This window comes from Apostichopus japonicus, chromosome 23 (assembly GCF_037975245.1).
Source record: "Apostichopus japonicus isolate 1M-3 chromosome 23, ASM3797524v1, whole genome shotgun sequence".
Classification (NCBI taxonomy): domain Eukaryota; kingdom Metazoa; phylum Echinodermata; class Holothuroidea; order Aspidochirotida; family Stichopodidae; genus Apostichopus; species Apostichopus japonicus.
In genome coordinates, this window is record NC_092583.1 from 7,193,069 (window position 1) to 7,215,075 (window position 22,007).

The window sequence follows — 22,007 nt, forward strand, 5'->3', positions numbered from 1 at the left end:
CATGCATGTTTTCCAGTTTGTAGTAGTTGTAGGTGATAGTTCTTGTAGGGGGTAATATTGGAGGGGGGTAATTTTGTGGTTAGTGGAGGGGATAATATTTGTGATAGAGGCAGCTGGGGTAATGGTTGTATAGTAGTGGGAAGTTTTGTGTGTTTAGTAGTAAATGAGGCTAAGGATCATTGTTAATGGGAGAAGCAAATATAGTTTTTAAGGAGTGGCTGCTGATGAAGTAGGTGGACTGGAATAGGTGGAATAGAGGTTGCAATGTAGTGTTGGGAGGGGCTCATCTTTATAGTAGTGGGATAGGCTCATTTAATTAGTAGTCTATTCGACTGTTGTTGGCAGTAGTTTGATTGGTAACCTTTGTGTGGTAGTTGGAGGGGCTAAGTTCAGGTACTTGCAGTATTGGAATGGTTATCGTCTGTGGTAGTAGGAGGAGGGGTTTATGTCTGTAGATGTGGGAAGCATTAGATAAAAGGAAACCTCAAGTTCTTGTTGTAATTATTCTTCAGATCCAGCTGGGAGAGTTGACTCTCCGGATGCCATTGACCCTAAATCAGCTGCAGCATTGCTTCAGCAAGGAGCTGGTAAGTACAACAAGCATAAAAACAAAATCAGATAAAAAGAAGATTATAACTCACAGCTGGGAATCTGGGATAATGAAAGGTATCTCTCATCTCCCTTATGGAAGGAAAGAATGCAAGTCATAGAGACACCTTATTATTATTATTATTATTATTGTTATTATTATTATTATTATTATTATTATTATTATTATTATTATTATTATTATTATTATTATTATTATTATTATTATTATTATTATTATTATTATTATTATTATTATTATTATTATTATTATTATTATTATTATTATTATTATTATTATTATTATTATTATTATTATTATTATTATTATTATTATTATTATTATTATTATTATTATTATTATTATTATTATTATTATTATTATTATTATTATTATTATAAACTTTTGTTCTTTTCTCCCCTCTAGCATGCAGTGTGCTGTATCTTCAGTGTGTGGACATGGAATTACTGACCGGCCCAAGTGCAGAAAGGGAGGCCATAACGAGGGTCATGAATCAGAAGGATAGGCCAAAAGTGGTCAAAGTTCACTGTAAAGTTTCTCTGAAAGGTGTGACCATGACAGACAGTGGGAGGAAGTAAGTGTCTGTTTCAAAATGAATGTTTAATGAAATAGGTTATTTGGAAGAATGTTTGGAATCATTGAACTGTTTTGGTATTCCATTTCTTTCTTTTTGTTCTTTCACTTTTCTTTATTTTTTCTTCATTTTTTTTGGGGGGGGGGGTTGAGTAGAATTCACCTAAAACAGCATCTTGAGGAAAGCATGCAGACTGTTTCATTAAGACATTAATTGGTAATAATTTATCCAGCATCACCTCATTGACAACAATACACCATTGTCAAAGTGTTGCAAAAATACAAAAATTCATTGCTTATTTTGTACATGTAAACTCAGCATTGTACGAATATTTGTCTATAACAGAAATAGAATCAGCCAAAAATTACTTTGCAAAATTCAAACATCAATTTATTCCTTGAATAACAATATCAGCAATGGTCACAGGATTTTCTATTTTGTTCCATATTTTGTTACTTAATTTCATGAATGTCTCCCACTATGTATTTTATATTTGATACCCTTTGACCTCTTATATTAAAACATGCATTTTTTTGGGGGGGGGGGGGCCTCCAGACTATTTTCCCGTAAACATTACCCAGTGAGTCCATCTTGTACTGTGGAATGGGTCCCGGTTCCAGAAAGTGAGTAATTCCGTTTTTCCTTAACTACTGCTCTGCCTTAACCCTGCTCTCACAAATGCATGGTTTGTGTGCAATCTGCTGGTTATCATGGTCTTATGTCATGTTGGGTTCTTCCATTTCCATCTTTCATTAAAATTTCATTTTCTGGATAGAAAAGCAAAAGTGTGTGAATGATTTTGAGTGTTACAGTGCAATCAAGGGTGTTGATGTGCAGTGCAAAATGTTTTCCAAATCTGCGTGCACCTTCTGGTAAGACCATTCATTGATAGAATCATTTTTCTCTAAAGTCTGCTGGAATCTTCAAGTACAGGTAATGTCAAAAGCAAAGAAGAAAAGAGAAAGGAAGAAAGAAAGAAGAAAATATAATGAATTGAACAATTGAACAATAGAACAATGGAACCATTGAAGCCACAGGCATTCTGGCCGTGCAATATATAGATGGTCTATTCATGATGTACGTTTCAAAGAAGAGACATATCGATTGATTGACAAGAATCATGAAATGTGAGAAGGCAAGATAAGATGGAGATTGTCGTTAACATAATCCTTTTAGTTTCAAGAGCTTATGTTCCGCAGTAAGGAGTTTCTATGGCTCTACTTTCAGAATAATCTTCTTTTTCTTTTTTGTAATGGTGGAATTAAGAGTCGCTGCTTTGTTCTCTTTGTATGTTTTTTTTTTGCTCTTCTTTAATAACCTTCAAAGATCTCTGATATACTCTTAACGAAATACACATGCCTCATCATGCATAGACGAAGTCTTTTTTCACTTTCTACTAAACAGTATAAGTTTGTTAAGGTCATTTACCTCAACTCCGAGTTTGTCCTCACAACTTCTGTCTTTCCTTTAAACTGTTTTGAATAAATCTGTTGTTCATATCACTGTATAATAATGTATCCACCGTTCTGTTTGCTGTTGCTGCATGTTATTTCTTCAGACACAGAGACTCCTCGTGTTTCCTAAACCTTTCCATCCTCTCCAGCTGATTTCTCCTTCCTGCATCCTTCCTACGTCATACATTTCTCCCAATTGATAAGTGACATCGGCTTAAGTCAGTTTCTTGTGTTTACAGCTTAATTTCTCTCCTCATCAAAAATTGCTTTAATAATAAACATGTGTTGTAAATTGTTATCACCTCTTTGTGAAAACCTGTTTAGGCTAACTCCAGATAAAAACTTTGTCTTTTTGGACTAAAAGCCTATCCAGATTGAGTGAACCTGGTAAGAAAACAGAGTTAGTTATCTGAGGTAACCAGCTACTACTTGTAGTTAATCATTCAAAGAGGATCTTTCTACATTTATTTTTCACTTGGCAGAAATATCATCCTTGTATTATTCTTCAAGCACTCTGCATTAACCCTGAATGCTGTACTAGCTGTATTAAATTGACTAGTCCAATAAGATACCTTTCTCAACTTTCTGTTAGTTTGATAACAGAACTGTTCATGTTTTGATTGGTGACACATCTATCCACACTATCATGTTATCACACAGTCAATGATGTACTTTGCAGAGTTACTCCTCTAGCAAGTTGGTATTATTTTGGTCCTTAACATATTCCTACCAGACCGACCTCAATTTGCAGACCAAAGTCTGTTCAGGGAGTGGTTTTGTTAATTCTCCACTTAATTTCGCCATCTCGAGGAATTGGAAGAAATATGCCATAGTCTACGAAACAATTCACTCATTACTTGGTTAAAACACTTGTGAATTTGTTGGGAAGTGCCCTAGTTTTGCATATTATGTTGGGTAGTCAGATGCAACCATGTTGGCTTGATAAGTGCGAACACACATCTGATATTAGTGCTAGCTTAATCCTTACGGTCCATGTACAAATGGTATTAACATATTCATTCCAATCAACCTGTTCAACCCATCTAATCATTGAGCCTGCACCTCTGCAGAAAGTCAAAAGGCCAAGAAAAGTCCACATTCATGGTAACTTTGGGACATTGTGGAATGGAAAAAGAAAATGTTGTATTATTGGTCTTTCATGGGCGCTCCTAACTGCTTGCATAACACATTCCAATGCTCTGCTATTCAATTTCAGGTTTCCAAGAATGGAAGGCCAAGACAGCCCTGATGCCAAGTAAGTAAATACTAAAGCTCGCTGTAGAGACGGAAATAATGAATGAAACTGCAAACAGGCTGGAGAAATAATTCCTGAAATCTAGATTCCTTCCGTGTGATGCTTGTATCGTCTGCCAACCCTATAAAATAATGTTTGGTACAGTCTGTGGAGGGTAGGTGTACATAGTGATCATTGATATTAGGAAGGCGAGGCGAATTGTAGCAGTACGAAGAAGCTTTTGGGGTTTCTGACCCCAGTAAATAAACGTGAGTTTGTTGGTGAATGTACTCCAGGGAAAACAATCTAACATTGCCTGATTTCAAGCCTATAATTGACACATACATACATATATATATAAGTTCTGATTAAATTCTTACACAAATGATCAGTGTGGTGTTTCCATAAATACGTCTAACCCTTTTCATATTATCTGCTTGTCTTCTTTTTTGGATGGAGAAGGGGGTGGGGTAAGGTGGGTGGGTGGTCAAGATTATGAGGGGGGGGGGGTTGAGAGGGAGATTGAGGCTTGAAAGTTAGCTATTAGAGAGAGAGAGGGGCACTAGCCGTTGTTGGTGTACTTGTTCTAACATTGTATGTTTAGTTCACATTATTTACAATGTGATTTTCCACATGATTCTCTTGATCAAGAGATGGAGGGGAGGAATGGCTAACAAATCGCAAAACAAAAAGCTGCACAAGCAATATGTGACAATTTCAAAGGTTATCAATCCTGTATGTCTTTCATTATTCACCCATCTTCCTCTCTTTAATTTTTCCTTGTTAAAACCTCTTTCACAGTACCCATCCACTCGCCCCGTGGGGTTGCTAGTTCCCAATGAAGGTACAGCTGTCCCTCACAATGCAGCAAACTATCTTCTTTGTGACATATTTTCCTATTGCTAGAAGTAAAGTCTGCTGAAAGTGATTGAAACATACAAATTAAGAAAGCTTTTCAATTCCACTGAATTTTCTCTTTTTCCGTTATCCAGGTGTTTCGGTTTCGTCTCTCGTAAGCCGGGTAGTCTCACGGACAACCAGTGCATGGTATTTGCCGAACACGAAGTGGAGCAGCCGGCCTCGGCTATCGTTAGTTTTGTCACCAAGGTTCTCCTCGGTTCAAAGCAGATCAAGACGCCGTGAGGGACAGAAGAGGAAGGAATTAGTTTGAACTTTTATAACGGCTGAAATATTAATTGAGCGGTGTAAAGTGATGAATATTCACGATTGTATTATGCTATATTAAATACTACAGTGACTTTAGTAACCTATTCAACTAACTAAACCACTGAATGGACTCGGGAGTCAAGGAAGTGCCTAAATGTGACACATTGAAATTTATTTTATATGGAGGTGTTTCTACAACATTTGTGAACTTCTGTAAAAAGTTAAAATAATTGTCAACAATTCAGTATTCAATAGTTCGCGTGCAGCATTTCTTGTACAGTGCTTTTCCAAATGTTAACTGCATACACCTTGTCTATTGTTAGTCAAATAAGGTAAATATGTAACAACCACAAAACAAATAAAAAAAAGGAAAATATTTAAATTGCATAAAAATCAAGTTGCAAAGGTTGGAGTTTTGATTTCATTAATAAAAAGCTGTTGTTTCTAGTGCTGAACTAACCATGAATTGATACAAGTTTCTGTTAGTACTTCTTATAAACTATGAATCTAAGATCGTTGATTCAGGGAGTTTGATTGTGGTTGGTGCTTTTGGTTTTCAACCTTGTACGCTTTTTAATAATTTCTTCATCTTTAAAGTTATTCCAAAAGACCTTTACATAACCTTCATTTTTTTAAAAGAATTTGAGAGAGAAATTCTCGGGAATTTTTTTGTAAACATAGGAAGATTAGATATTTGGATCTGGAGTATGCCTTATGTAATACAACAACAAAAAGTGTCACTGATTATTTACATTCAGTATTTTTGATGCATTTATCCAACTTGTAGCTTTTACTTGAATATTTTCTCCAGATATACTTGATTCTTCTGGACTGTATTTGGTCATAGTGATCTTTTAATCTAACCTTAAAGGGTAAGGAAAAAATAAGGCCTACTTCTTAAGAAAGGTGCATGTTTAATGATACTGTAGTGAAAATATCGATGAAGATTGCACCCTTTCAATTTTATGCAAAATAGCATTCTTTTCCTGTACCATCATATTATTGGAGAATTAGCTCTGAAATGCAAAATATATAGCGAGTAACTTTAATATTATTTTTTAACTTAATTGGATTCTGACTAATTTAAGAATAATTGTATGTTATAACTAATAGGTTTGTATGATTGTCTAACTAACAATTTACTCTAAGAATGATATTAATATAAAGCTGATGCAAATATGGTTTGCATTTTTGGAACAATATGTGTGCTGATTTGCCAGTTCCTCTCACATTGTGGGAAGACAAAAAAAGTGTAGTGAAGATTTTAGAAACCAAAGACAACATATATGCTACATAGAATATACACAGTTACCATTTTAAAAGATTATAAAGAACAAACTGGTGAAAGAAACTCATATTTAAGAAGCAAACCCTTGGCTTGGGCCAAAATAGGTTACCACTTTTAAAGACACTTCTTTGTTTTTTCCATCAAGAAATGAATTTATCCATTTGTCTTTTGTTTTATAGAAAAAGCAGGGGGGGGGGGTGGAGGTAAACAACTATTTTTGGCCAAACCCCAAAGCAAACTAATTTTTTTGACTTTAAAGATATAAATTTTTTCAACCATTATTGTTTTAGTTTGATAGTTCAGAGTGTAAAATATTTTATTAGATGATGATTTTATAACTTGGGGTGATACTTTGTTTTGCATTATATCAGTTTTTTGTTTTCTATAAAAATTTTAGTTTGTATGTTACAAGGAAAATAAAAAAGAGCTTTGTGTAGAATGTAATTTTAAATGCTTTTGCTCAAATATGTGCATGAAAAGTAAACAAGGTGTACAAAGAAACCGACATAAATGTATATCACGCCCTGGCTATTTATTTATTGTGTACAGCATTTATTTTTGTGTTGTGTTAACATGCCATGTTATATTTTTGATTTGTTTAGCATGCTAACAGAATTGTAACGATATGTTTCTAAATATCTTATGTCGTGACTTGTGTGGCAATGTGTATGGTTAGAAAAAGGATAAATGAATTGATTTGTAAAAAATGGAATTAGTAATGGTTATAGTTATTGAGCTACTAACCTTGGAATGGTTATGTAATAGATACTTCAAATGTAGAATGGTTTTATGAAAGTCATTTAGATGTAGATATGAGATATGAGATGTAGAAAGAAACGAAAAGTGAAGATCCAAAGAATGAGACATAACTCACGATGAATAGTGGTGGAGCTGCATCTTACAAGTGAAATGATGTAGTACCCATTCCTGGAACTTTGCAGAGATTGACAATGATGGTTCAAAGGAGCATACAATCACCAAATAGAGTGACCATGATCATCAGGGGTGGGGGGGGGGGACCAATGGCCATGCAGAGGACACATGATGGGTCATGAGGGATTCAATTTATGCAGGAATGTCAGTAGGAGGATCATATTGCAGTTGTTTGAGGTAGTGATGCATTTAGAAAGATGAATGGTAAGATCCAGGAAGAAAATGCAAAGCGATTATTTGATGTCATCATCTTGAAAGCTTTGAACAAAGGAGGATAGTGGTCTCAGATGAATGGAGAGGTGCAATGGAGGGGAAGGAGGGGCTGCAGGTGACTGAGCATAGGAAGTTAGAATACCAACAAGATGAGGATCATGCTAAGATCGAGATGGGGTTTTTTGCGTATAAGATGTGGAAAAAGGTTGTAAAACCTATCCCCTGCCCCCTCCCCCATGCAAGGATACAGAAATGAATATTGTTCAGGAGTAAAGAAGATAAAGGTTCATTCAGCTGTAGCCTTACTTTTGTTCTTGCCCTTTCAAAGTTTACTGGTATAGGTTAATGTCTAGAGTCACACATGTTGTCTGTCCTTTTGGATTATTTTTGTTCAATTTTAATTTTAACCAATCAGGTTCAAGCAGTTAATGTATTCACGTTATTCTTAACCCCCCAATGAAGTATATTGGCTCAACGAAATAACATTTTAAGCTTTTCCAAAGACCATTACATATAGCAAAAGTTTTGCTTTTTCTTCTCATTTCATCTTGTTATTGAGACTAGTGAGCAACAGGCTGTATTCGACTCACAAGTTGTAAGGGACAATATAATATGTCCATGTTCATGTTATAATATTTGCAGGCTCCTTATTAAAGATCTTATCATACCATAGAATTTGAAGATAACGATAACATTTGTTTGTAAAGAGCTTCTCCCAGGATTGAGTGCATTATTTTTGAATAAAATGCTACACAGAAAAAACATATTTTGTCTCCATTATTTTCTCTTGTCTTTCTCTATTGGTTGAGTTACTGCTACTACTCAAGTTAGATAAGAAGATTTCATTGGTCGTAATTAAAGGCAGTGACTCGTCAATAAAAACCATTTATTGAATCCAACTGGCTTTTTATTCTCTGACTGAGACAATAGACAATATATCTCTACACACAACTGCACGTAGCAAACTCAGCAAATCTACTGCATTGAATATGGTGAGCAAAAAAAAATATTCAATCTCACCTAATCTACTTCAATAAATATGGTAATAATAAAAAATATACAATCTCACCTAATGTACTTCATTAAATATGGTAATAAATAAACAATCTCACCTAATCTACTTCATTAAATATTGTAGTAATAAAATATACAACCACACCTAATGTACTTGACTAAATATTGTACATAGTAATTAAAATATAAAATCTCTCCCAATCTACTTCATTAAATATGGTAATTATAAAATATACAATCTCACCTAATCTACTTCATTAAATATGGTAATTATAAAATATACAATCTCACCTAATCTACTTCATTAAATATGGTAATTATAAATTAAACTATCTCACCTAATCTACTTCATTAAATATGGTAATAATAAAAATATTCAATCTCACTTAATCTATTTGACTAAATATGGTAATAATAAAAATATAAAATCTCAGCTAATCTACTTCATTAAATATGGTAATAATAAAATAAACAATCTTACCTAATCTTTATTAAATATGGTAATAATAGTAGTAATAAGAACGGCTTCCAAATCATTAAAAATGATTAACACCCTGGGCCGATTTATCCAGTCTAGGTGGGTAAGCGTCAGATATGCGGTCAACCAAACACTCGAAAGAAAGAAAGAAAACAAAACAGAAACCAAAAGCTTGCCTGTAATTGCAGGATGGTATACATGAAAGTTACTAGTGATACCTGTGATTTGCCCGTGGTTCAGTTCTAACTTCAAATTTGTGATTTAATCGATGGCTTTTATCAAATTTCGCAAGAAAATTTGTTCATGATTGTATAGTGTCTTGAGTCAATACATTAGTCTCAGCAGGGACGTAGCCAGGGGGGGGGGGAGCAGGGGGAGCGACCGCTTCCCCCTTTCAGTGTTTTTTTTTTTTTTTAAACTGTAGTTTTTTTTTTGCATGGTATTTTGTCAGTGCTCTTTTGATCTTGAATGCTCGTCAGCTCCGTTAACTCGATTGTAATCGTAGTAACATTCACGCCTACTGATTCAACTACTTAATTAGTTTGGCAGATGCAATAAGCTAAATTTAGCTTATAGCCAATTACAAGCCTACAGTTGGCCACTGCGTAATAAAATACATATTGCCTACCTAACCGCACTCTATGGAATGTCACGAACTGTATGCACAACAACGTCGACAAAGTTCGTTCAATGAGTCGTCCTAAGTTGTTGCACGAACAGCATGTTATAAAGCTAAGCTAACAATTGTACGTGATACGCACTTCCTATAAATAATTATTACACTGCTAATACACTGCGATAACGATATTTGTTTTTAGGCCACTGCATTTCTGGCTGTATTACAAAATATGAAAGTTTATATTGTCCATCAGTTAAGTTCGTCAAATGTATTAAAGTCCAGACATTGGACAATAAACAAGAATCATCCTACTGGAAAACTTGTAAAAGAGCACTACGTTTGTCTTTCTGATATATTATGTAAAAGAACATGTAAAAGAATTTAAACAGGAAACAAAATCTGCTGATAATGATATCATATGATCAGGGCGTAGCCAGTATGTAGCACGATAGTTTCATTCAACACTCTACCCGCCGAAAAAGACTATAGGATCCGATCTTGACAGTTTTTTAACAAGTAGTTTAGAACCCGTTTACGCAGATAATATTTCAGTTGAGAAAACACTGAAAAATTTGCATCAGATGGCAATCGTCGGATAGCTCTCGCCTTCTCTTATTAGGCTAACTTAAGCATTTACTAGCTACAGTTGTATCAAAGACATTTCTGGACTATCTTTGCATCTACAAGTATCAGAAGTTGAAAAGTAAGACTACTCTGTACATGTACCTTCAAGGGTGGCGGAACCGGGGGGCACAGGGGGCAAGTGCCCCCCCCCACTTTTCCTCAGGTTAAAAATGTGCCCTTTTCTACATAAAACTTGTACTCTTGATCACCTTATTAGGTCAGCGATATTTCAGTAAGAGATCTAATCCTAATTTAGAACTATCAGGGGCGTAGCCAGTATGTAGCACTGTAGGCCCGAGCCTACACTTTTTTGGCCAAGTTATCTTTTTTATTAAACACCCATAATTCAAATCCATAAGCTTGCTGGACGAGTTTAAGAGTCTAGACAGGAAAAACTATTGAAATGAACGTAGCAAGATTATGGCTAAATTAGGTGACCTATTCTTCTGTCATCTAGGCTGTCATTCATATCGCGTGCCGTTTCATTCAATACTCTACCCGCCGAAAAAGACTAGGATACGATCTTGTCAGTTTTTTAACATCTACTTAAGAACCCGTTTACGCAGATAAAATTTCAGTTGAGACCATTCCACAGTCAAATAAGCCTATCGTTGATTAACAGACTTTATATGTATAGAGCTGCAGCACTTTGTTGCCTGTTGTTGTCACGATCGGCGTTCCAAGTTCCAAAACTGGCTTGTCGATAAACATTTACTAGCTACAGTTTTATCAAAGACAATTACTGGCTATGGTTGTATCAAAGACATTTCTGGCCTATCTTTGTATCTACAAGTATCAGAAGTTGAAAAGTAAGACTACTAAGACGGGGGGGGGGGGGGGCGTTGATGGAGTGATGTGTATACGCAAATAAGATAATACAATAAGATTTATAAAGGGTACTAAATATCAGGCTGCATCAGTCCAATCGAATTTCTGCAAAGTGCCCTTTGACGTCGGTGCCCCCCCCCCCCAGATTAAAAGTGCTTCCGCCGCCCTTGTGTACCTTGCTAATTTTAATACATTATGTATTATTGAATTACGTACTATTTTAACTCGTTTGTTTTTTGGGTTTAAAAGTGATATTGAATGAGGTTTCTCAAGTTAGCAAGAGACCAGGGAACCAGAATGAACATTCGGGAAGGGCTGTTTCCTGCCATCTGGGGGGTTTGTAAAACCAAAAATTTTCTTGTACGCTCCGCGCCAACCGGTGGCGCTCCGCTCAGATAGTCGTGCCTACAACTTTGAAAATCCATATCAATAGCAAAAAGTGCTCCCCTTTCAAATTCCTGGCTACGTCGCTGAGTCTCAGCAAGGAACAACATTTCCTAACTTCGTTCGTACCAGTGGCGTAGGAAGGTGCTTTTGAGTTGGGGGGCTGAAGACTGATGGCCGGCCTGGGGGAGGGGTCTAAGGGGAGGGGGTGTCCCCCTCCCCCTTTGGATTTTTTTTGCATTTCCAGGTGGCCTCAGATGCAATTTGGTGCAATATAGCACACTTCAACTCCCACTCCATTTTGTAAAGAATTTTGCATTTTCACCAGGCCTTAAATGCAATTTGGTGCTCCAAATGAGATTTTTTTCTCATTTGGAAATGAAAAAGGGGTTTTCTAACTTGCGGAGCGGGGGGGGGGGGGCGGAATGATACCTCCGCCCCCCATATTTTTCACTGGGGGGCTGGGGCCCCCCAGCCCCCCGGTTCCTACGCCCTTGGTTCGTACAGTCTTAAATTTTAAGGTGTAATTCGGGTAAATTCCTCAGAATACAAATTTGACGTTTCTTTATCGCACTGTATAAAGTTTAGCTGGTTTCGTCGATATTGTTTGGATTAAAATTACGCTCGGAAATGTGATTACATGTTTGACTATCAAACACGGCAGATACAGTTTCTATCAGTGCACCTACGTATGTATAAAACAGTAGGCCCTCCGCGAAGTTAGGTAACACGTGACGAAACCCACCACACCATCTAACCGGAAGTACTACTCTCTCTCTAACGCTTAGAATGGAATTATAAACGCGGTATCTAATTTAACCATTGGCATTCTAAAGTAGTCAGTTCACATGACTGCTAAGTTTTTGCAACTTGGCCTGCCATAGCCACAATATAACAGGGGCGTCGGAAGCTAATTTGGATTGGTACGGCAGATCAGAGGATTGCCATCTATCATAATTTATGAGGGGGGGGGGCGTCTAGTAGGTCAAATACGCTACGCGCCACCATGGTTGGCGCCTAGCGTAATGGACAATTTTTTTAAAAATGCCTCCCAGATTGCAGGAAATGGCACTTCCCGAGCTTGAAAACAAGACCCCTGCCATGCCAGAGTAGTCACATTTAGCCTACTTGCCGTAATCATTATTGATAATTATTGAAAAATATACCTCCCAGATTGCAGGAAATAGCAGTTCACATGTGTCATATGAAACAACAAGATTTCAAGCGTAACGAGATTAATTAACATATCAGAGAAGGTCCAAAACTGTCTGTTTTTGGTTCTTATTTTGTGCCATTTTTTTTTTCTTAGTCCTACTTTTTTTCTTCATTTTTAGCGCCGTGAATATTGGTCCCGGCTCCGACGTCCCTGTATAATCTGTAGCCGATTAATTTTCGATTATCATACCCGTCTTTGAGCTTGAAGAGTAGAATGTTGTGTATTTCCTCAGTCACATTCTCCTATCATGGTGAGATCTGCACATTTTAACGAGGTTGTAAAGTATCCTAAACTATCTCCAATCCTTATCTTCTATTTTTTGTTTTCTTCTTCTTCATGAACCCTCTAAAACAATAGAAATATCAATTAAGGTTTGGCTCTCTAGATTAATGACTCCTATATGCCTACTTCTTACAAACACAATACATGAAGCCAGTACACATCCGACCCCGTAGACTGTTTAAAACCATATTCCTAATACGGGAAGACATTACAGTTAGGCTTCACTTTCAGTAAGAAAGTCCAGTATATAGCTCCTTTGTCGCTGTTTACTAAGCAAAACTACATTACGTGACATATGCTTTATTGTGTCAGGCTGATACATGTAGGTTCAACACGCAATCTTACGTCATTACCGGGGCGTATCCAGCCGGCTCGCAGCGTGCAAGAAAATTGCTGGTTTTGACACCCCCCAGATCACCGGAAACGGCACATCTCGGGCTTGAAAATGACCAACTAGATGTTCACTTTTGCCTGAGAACCAATTATTTTCCCAATATTTTTTTTCATCCATAACATTCTTGAAGCTTGTTACCAGTCACACATTATGTTCGACCTCATCGCATCTCCTGTGGATCATTGCTTTTGTAGGTGAATCTACGTCGCGGCCCACAATACCCGTCAGCATGGGCGGTTATCATGAGGGGTGGGGGGCGAGGGGGGGGGGACATGTCCCCCAATATTTTAGGTGGAGGGTATAGTATCTAATATCCCCCAATATTTTAGGTGGAGGGTATAGTATCTAATATCCCCCAATATTTGGTGGCTTATTTTTTTTTAGCATAGGTTTTTGTTTTATGATATCGCTAGTAATTTTAAAATAGAAAATGCTTAAATGCAAGGCCTCTTGTTCTTGATGTTCTTGATTTCCAACTCATTACGATTTTCATTTAAATATATATATATATATATATATATATATATATATATATACATATATTTATATATATATATATATATATATATATATATATTTATATATATATATATATTTATATATATATATATATATATATATATATATATATATATTTAAATGAAAATATATATATATTGCCAAGGGGCGGGGGGCGAAGGGTGGAGACCCATTTTTGGGGTATTTTTTATGATATCGAAGTTTTATAGTAGCCGTTATTAGAGGTTTTAATATTTGTACACCAATAAATTAACTGTCTGAATTTTCGAAAATTCCTTGACCAACCTTCATCATGATATTTTCCTCTACTGAGCAATTTTGACCGATCTGTTAGGGTTGAAGGTTTTTTTTTCTACATTGGTTGTCCATAGTGTAACGCTAACTCAGTCTAAGATTCTGGTGCGTCCAAATATTCCCTGCTGAGGACTGGTGGTGGTATGGAAACAAATGCGGCTTGGATGGTTGTATGTTAGTAACGACGAGCCTTAAATCTCGCTATTACATGCAAAAGATATAACACATAGACAAACGAGTAAAGAACAAGCGCTGTGTAGATTTCGCAATCTATTACTATAACCAGCCACGGTACAAACAATACATCGGCACGAAGCCCTCAATAATAGGTAGAAAACATGCACTTAACGATAATGGTCACAAACGGGGTCTCAATACCTCAAGAGCCCTATAACGATACGTACAAAAGTGTATAAAAGACGAATACAAGACAGATACAAGTACGACCACAATGGTCGGAGCCAGGGCTACTACCGAACCAAACGATTCAGATCGGGAGCGAAGACTGGTCACAAGTCTTGAGGTCTGCTTCAGCTGAGCTGGTGAGCAGACATCACGTGACCTGTAATTATTACGTAATGTAGCCTACGACAAATAGAGGGCGATACATATGATGACCAACGGCATCACAATAGATTAAATTTTGTGCAACGTTATGGGTACCCTGGGTTCGCGCGTAGCGTACAAGAAATTTTTGGCAAGTGTACCTCCCAGATCGCCGGAAATAACATTCCCCATACCCAATGATGCCCCAAACCTTAAGTTTTAGATGTCATGGCTTAGAAATTTAGTAAGGGGAAATGCATGGGCGTCTGCAGAAAAAAATCAGGGGACAAATAATTCAAGTAGACTTTTGTATACGATGGGTCTGGGGTCCTCTCCCATGCAGAAAACAACTAAAGACTGCCGCAAATGCGATTTCCGTCCTATATTTAACAACTGTGGATAAATATAATAAAATGAGAACTGGACGTGAAGCTGTAGTGACCGCACTGCAAGCGAGCCTATATATTCCCTCTCGCAAAGTGGAACAGCCTACTTATTTTGTTTATAGACATTCTGTCGCCCAACTTTCTTGCTTATCTCCACTCCCATTTATAGTAAACTTGAACAAAGAGGACCAGTGTCCAACGAGAGAAAGTTTTGGGGTCATAAGTTCAAGTGTAGAGCGACATATTTTTATCAGTCACTTCGTTCATAGAATCGGTCAGCGAAGGTTGTTCCCTAAGCCGTAATACTACTTTATAACTACAATATATACCATTGCCTACACTACAGCGATAGCTGGCTAAAAAGGCCGATACTTCACATATTTTTCGTATATTCTTCGGGAATCCACCGGACATTTATGTGTGGGATGTAGCAATGCAACCCACCAATTACTAGCGGATTCAGTGATACATTTATTCATTTACAAGGATTTTTATATATTTACGGATCTATCCTGGAACTGACAGTTCAAGTTCCCTGGACCGACGCAAGGAGGGTTAGACTAGACAGAATAATTATTAGAGGTTAGTAGTATTTATTATTATTATTTACAAGACCTCTAAATTGGTGACCCCGACGTGATAGTTTAATTCTTCCTTGTGAGTTTATCAGGATATTGACTGTGTGTAAACGAACAGTTCAGCCAGTACAGTTTGTGTAGTCACACGACATTTCATAATTTACTAGCTTATACACTCGCTTAGAATATCGGTCAAACCCGGCATGAACATTCATTTTCTATTCGTGGCGGATTCTCGTTCATATTCATTCGAGCGTTATTCATTACCAGCGAGTTACGACATAAACATAGACTATATTATTAAACGGGGAGCTACAGTCCAAGATTTATTATCACCGACACTATCCAGGCTCCGACATTATATCAGTGATAGTTGGGTAATAGTTAAAGTAGCTGCAGGCATCAACAATCTCACAGAATTTTCTAGTCGGGACTCCAGGGGAAAGCGCGCCCTCAAGACATCTCGCGTAACATCGCATGAGCTTTTCAACGAGTTAGAATGTTTCAAACATAGCGTACTCGCCACACACCCCAAGTCTATCGTATCATTCGCCACTATTCCACCTGCGTCGTTCTTGAAATTCCAACAGTATAGGAACTTACGATCGCCCATTTTCACGGCAGCCGAACTATCTACATTCCAACATCAGCACAATATAACAATTGACGCCATCAATCGGCAAATTAAGGAGTACAATCGTAACGCACCGAACATCATTCAGCCTTGGAATTTGTCTTGGCACACATCTATCCGCAAAGCCGACAAACGCCGATCCCGCTCCGGTCGTCCACTGCGTAGAATTCGAAACAATTTCACACACTTATATGACGGTCTACACGCGATTTCATCGATCAAGCGTAAGTGGCATATAGAGCTGGTCAAATCGTTCAGCAAGGAACTACAAGCACTTCAAGAGTTAAATTAAGCGGGTGTATCCTTAATATTCTATAACATTTCATGTAACTAAATTGTTTATGTCATCATGACCGATCCAGAGAAAAAAACCGAAACCCAGTCAAGACTCGCTGCAGTTAGTTTGAAACTACCTCCCTTTTGGCCGAACGATCCGACCATTTGGTTCGCACAGGTCGAAGCGCAGTTTACCACGCGTGGCATTACGTCAGAGCAGACGCAATACGCATACGTTGTCGCTTCCCTTCAGCCCGAGATAGCACAGGAAGTTAGGGATTTATTGTTGCACACGCCCGCCAAACAACCGTATTCTACATTGAAGTCCGAGCTAATTAAGCGAACAAGTGCGTCGGAACAAAGGCGGCTACATCAACTACTCATATCAGAGGAACTCGGCGATCGCAAACCGTCACAACTATTACGGCGCATGCGCCAGCTTCTCGGGGATAGCAAATTAGAGGACAATTTCCTCCGCCAGCTGTTCTTACAACGACTACCGACTAATGTGCAGCTTATTCTAGCAACCACTAGCGAGACAATCGACGTTGAGCAACTTGCAGTCATTGCAGACAAAATCATGGAAGTAACCCCGTCTGTCCATCAGGTCTCGGCCATTGCACCTACCCCTACGGTTAATTCTGTCAATGCACCTTCTACAGAGATAGCAGAATTGAGGGAAATGGTCGCAGCTCTCACACTGAAAGTTGAGGCCCTAGGTAGACAGCAAGGTAACCGAACCAATAGGAGCCGGTCTAAACCGAGGGATGGTAAGTCATCCCAACGACGAACAAGGTCTCCGTCTTCTGAGCGTTCCCATGCTGGATCTCAGTGTTGGTACCACTGGCAATATGGTGCTGCAGCGGAGAAATGTACACCACCATGTAACTTTCAGACATCCGGTAACCAAAACAAGTCCCCAAACTCAACAGCCAGCGATTAGGAACGACGAATCGTCCTGGCGCATCATCCAGCAGTCGTTTATTTTATATCACTGACCGCCGGACAGGTTCCAGATTTTTAGTTGACACCGGGGCTGAGGTGAGCGTCTTTCCTGCGACAAAAGTGGAAAAAGGGAAACAGCCATTGTTTACCTTAAATGCCGTAAACCAGACACCCATCTCTGCCTTTGGTGAGAGGTCATTCACACTCGACATTGGTCTACGACGCGTTTATCGCTGGGTCTTCATACTAGCCGATGTAGCATCGCCATTACTAGGTGCTGATTTCCTCGCTCACTTTTCATTAGCCGTGGACGTCAAACATCGCAAGCTAATCGATCTCGAAACATCGCTCAGCGTAAACGTGCGCACTTCAACAGACACGTCGCCGAGTCCGTCTTATCGTATCTCCAATCTACAATCGCAGTATCACGCGTTACTCGACACATATCCGGACATCACCAGACCATGCTACAAGGAAACGGCAATCAAGCATAACATTACCCATCACATTATTACAAAGGGTACCCCTGTATTCGCACGGCCTCGTAGATTAGTGTCGGACAAATATCGGATTGCGAAAGACGAATTCGAACACATGATCCAACTAGGAATCGTCAGGCCCTCAGAGAGCTGTTGGTCTTCACCCCTTCACATGGTTCCTAAGAAGTCTGGTGACTGGCGTCCATGTGGTGACTACCGGGCCCTCAACAATTCAACCGTGCCCGATAGGTACCCCATACCACATATTCATGACTTTACATCTTCTCTCCATGGTAAAACCATTTTCTCCAAGATTGACCTTGTAAGAGCTTATCATCAGATACCTGTCGAGCCAGATGACGTTCCCAAAACTGCCATCACTACCCCATTTGGCATGTTCGAATTTGTGAGAATGCCGTTCGGTCTCAGGAATAGTGCCCAGACATTTCAGCGTTTCATCGACCAAGTATTACGAGGCCTCCCATTCGTATATGCGTACATCGATGACCTGCTCATCGCTAGTTCTTCACATGAAGAGCACTACGATCATCTGCGACAACTCTTCGATCGCCTTCATGAACACGGAATAGTAATCAATCCTTCGAAGAGCATTTTCGGCGTTTCATCTCTGGATTTTCTAGGACATCACGTCGATGCAAGTGGCATTACTCCATTAACGGACAAAGTCAAAGCAATCACTGACTTTCCGCCACCTGATACACTCCGCAAGTTACGAGAGTTTCTGGGGCTTGTTAATTTCTATAGACGGTTCATTCCAAACTGTGCTATCATCATTCAACCTCTGACTGATCTCTTACGAACTAATCTTAAGAACATGCCTATCACCTTGACGGATATTCAGTTACAGGCATTTTCGAATGTCAAAGCTTCACTTGCACAATCTACACTTCTCAATCATCTACACCCTACCGCCCAGCTCTGTCTGATGGTAGACGCTTCGGACGTAGCTGTAGGTGGGGTTCTCCAGCAGTTAGTGGGAGGTAACTGGGAGCCAATCGCATTCTTTTCGAAGCGCCTACAGAAAGCGGAAACTCGTTACAGCACATTCGGTCGCGAGTTATTGGCTGTATATCTCACCATTCGCTACTTTCGTCATCTCCTAGAAGGTAGACAATTTCACGTCTTATCAGATCATAAGCCACTTACATATTCATTCTTGACTAGTCCTGACAAGTACTCACCACGAGAAATTCGTCATTTGGATTTCGTCTCACAGTTTACTACGGACATACGTCATATCAAAGGTAAAGATAACGTTGTAGCAGATGCCTTATCTCGAAGCACAATCAACACAGTCAGTGCTTCGAATATAGATTTTAAAGCAATATCAGCGGAACAGGAAGTCGACGAAGAGCTCAGCAAGCTACGTCAGTCGTCGACTTTGCAATTCAAAGAAGTTCCGTTACCGTCATCTCAAGGTACCATCACTTGTGACATCTCTACAGGCACATCCAGACCATATGTGCCACAAAGATTTCGTCGTGCAGTTTTCGACTCCCTGCATTCTTTATCTCATCCAGGCATTCGGGCAACACAACATCTCATCACTAAACGTTTCGTGTGGCCCGGTATCAATCGAGACGTTCGTGAATGGACTCGCTCATGCATCAGGTGTCAGCAGGCCAAGGTACATCGCCACAACGTGGCACCGGTAGGTACCTTCGTAACACCTAATGCACGTTTTGAACACATTCATATTGACATTGTAGGACCACTTCCACCATCAAACGGATATACGTACCTTCTTACTATAGTTGATCGTTTCTCTCGATGGCCGGAAGCTGTACCTATCAGTGACATCACAGCTGAAACAATAGCCAAGGCATTCATTCAGCGATGGGTCGCAATATTTGGAGTACCATCTGTAATCACCACAGACAGGGGATCGCAATTTGAATCATCACTATTCAGAGAGCTCAGTCGCATGCTCGGTTCGAAACGCATTCGCACAACTTCATACCATCCTGCAGCGAACGGTTTAGTAGAGCGCTTTCATCGACAGCTAAAAGCCTCGCTTAAAGCGCAGCCGGATTCTACAAACTGGACAGAAGCACTTCCGCTTGCACTCCTAGGTATCCGCGCCACGGTTAAAGCCGACCTTAACTGCTCCGCTGCAGAACTAGTTTTTGGTTCTCCACTTACATTACCATGCGAACTAGTAACACCCATTGATACTCCTGCCCTGACGGACCCGAGCAAATATTCAGATCGCTTAAAGCAGCATATGGCAAATCTACGTCCAGCAATAACTAGGCCGTCACGTCACACCAGCCAGTTAGACAAGAATCTACAAACTTGTACACATGTGTGGGTTCGCACTGACGCAGTTCGTAAGTCGCTACAGTCCCCGTACAAAGGACCATATCGTGTAATTAGCAAAGGCGATAAGTTTTTCAAGCTAGATTACATCACAAGGGAAGAAATTGTTAGTATAGATCGCTTGAAGGTAGCATACTTAGATAAAGATTTCAGTGACGAACTACTATCAGATCAATCATCACGACCTAGTGAGCCACCTTCTAGGAAGCCACCATCTGGTAAGCCTCCAGTACGTTCATTGCCTACGCCTATTCTTCGTAAACAAAGTAATATTTCTTCTCCGCCTCAAGTTAATAGACCAGATAGAGTAACTCGTAGTGGCCGACATGTTCATTGGCCCAGCAGATTTATCCATGAAGTTAGTAGCTAGTCATTTTAGCTACGCAGTTCTAATCGATTGCCTTCCATTGTTATTAGCAATCTAGGGGGGAGCTAGATGTAGTGACCGCACTGCAAGCGAGCCTATATATTCCCTCTCGCAAAGTGGAACAGCCTACTTATTTTGTTTATAGACATTCTGTCGCCCAACTTTCTTGCTTATCTCCACTCCCATTTATAGTAAACTTGAACAAAGAGGACCAGTGTCCAACGAGAGAAAGTTTTGGGGTCATAAGTTCAAGTGTAGAGCGACATATTTTTATCAGTCACTTCGTTCATAGAATCGGTCAGCGAAGGTTGTTCCCTAAGCCGTAATACTACTTTATAACTACAATATATACCATTGCCTACACTACAGCGATAGCTGGCTAAAAAGGCCGATACTTCACATATTTTTCGTATATTCTTCGGGAATCCACCGGACATTTATGTGTGGGATGTAGCAATGCAACCCACCAATTACTAGCGGATTCAGTGATACATTTATTCATTTACAAGGATTTTTATATATTTACGGATCTATCCTGGAACTGACAGTTCAAGTTCCCTGGACCGACGCAAGGAGGGTTAGACTAGACAGAATAATTATTAGAGGTTAGTAGTATTTATTATTATTATTTACAAGACCTCTAAAAAGCTAGCTCAAATTGGCAACACAAAGTGTGAGTTGTTAATGATTGTTGTGTTCGCACTCAGTCCGTTTTGCTGACCACAATTTACCAGTCTCTTGTATAGACTATGTTTCACATGATTGAATGTAATACTTCAGCGGAGAAGTCACGCCTAACAGTGTCAATAGTAATAATTCTCGTCTTTTATAGTAGCATGTCATTTGCACAATGCTGGATCAAACTGCGCCAAAGTTCAATATAGGGGAATTTGAAATGCAACGTTTGGTCAAGACAAATGGTGGGGACACGGTATATCATGTCCCCACCACTGAAAAAGTTGGTTGCGACGCGTCCCGCTGTCCCCGCCAGGATCTGCGCCCATATATTGGTGTACAAATATAAAAACCTCTCATAACGGCTACTATAAAAATTCGTTGAAGGAAATTAAAAAAATACCAGATATTTCCGAAACTGAACACTACACACATAGACAGTTTGGAGGCTGTTCATCCTGGATCGCCATTTTCATGTTCACTGATATGATGTGATATCTGATGTTTGCTTTACAAATTCGAATAATTGAAGTGAGACTGAAATAAATAACTTTCATAAGTTTATTGGCAATACCCCACATTCTTTTCATTTCGAAAGACGCACAGTTTTAAGTTCATTACACACTGAAGGCTTCGATTCTCTATTTGCCTTCAGT

At 38.9% G+C, this 22,007-nt stretch overlaps 1 protein-coding gene and 1 pseudogene across 1 annotated transcript; both read left to right on the forward strand.

Moving 5' to 3' along the window:
- The first annotated feature begins 1,707 nt into the window (after nt 1-1,707).
- On the forward strand, nt 1,708-6,526 carry LOC139964877 (tensin-3-like; annotated as a pseudogene).
- An 8,575-nt stretch (nt 6,527-15,101) lies between these two features.
- LOC139964472 (uncharacterized) lies at nt 15,102-17,537 on the forward strand. The gene has a single exon (XM_071966061.1). It carries the CDS (start codon nt 16,619-16,621, stop codon nt 17,486-17,488), a length of 870 nt encoding a protein of 289 aa, XP_071822162.1. The 5' UTR covers nt 15,102-16,618; the 3' UTR covers nt 17,489-17,537.
- Nucleotides 17,538-22,007: the final 4,470 nt, after the last annotated feature.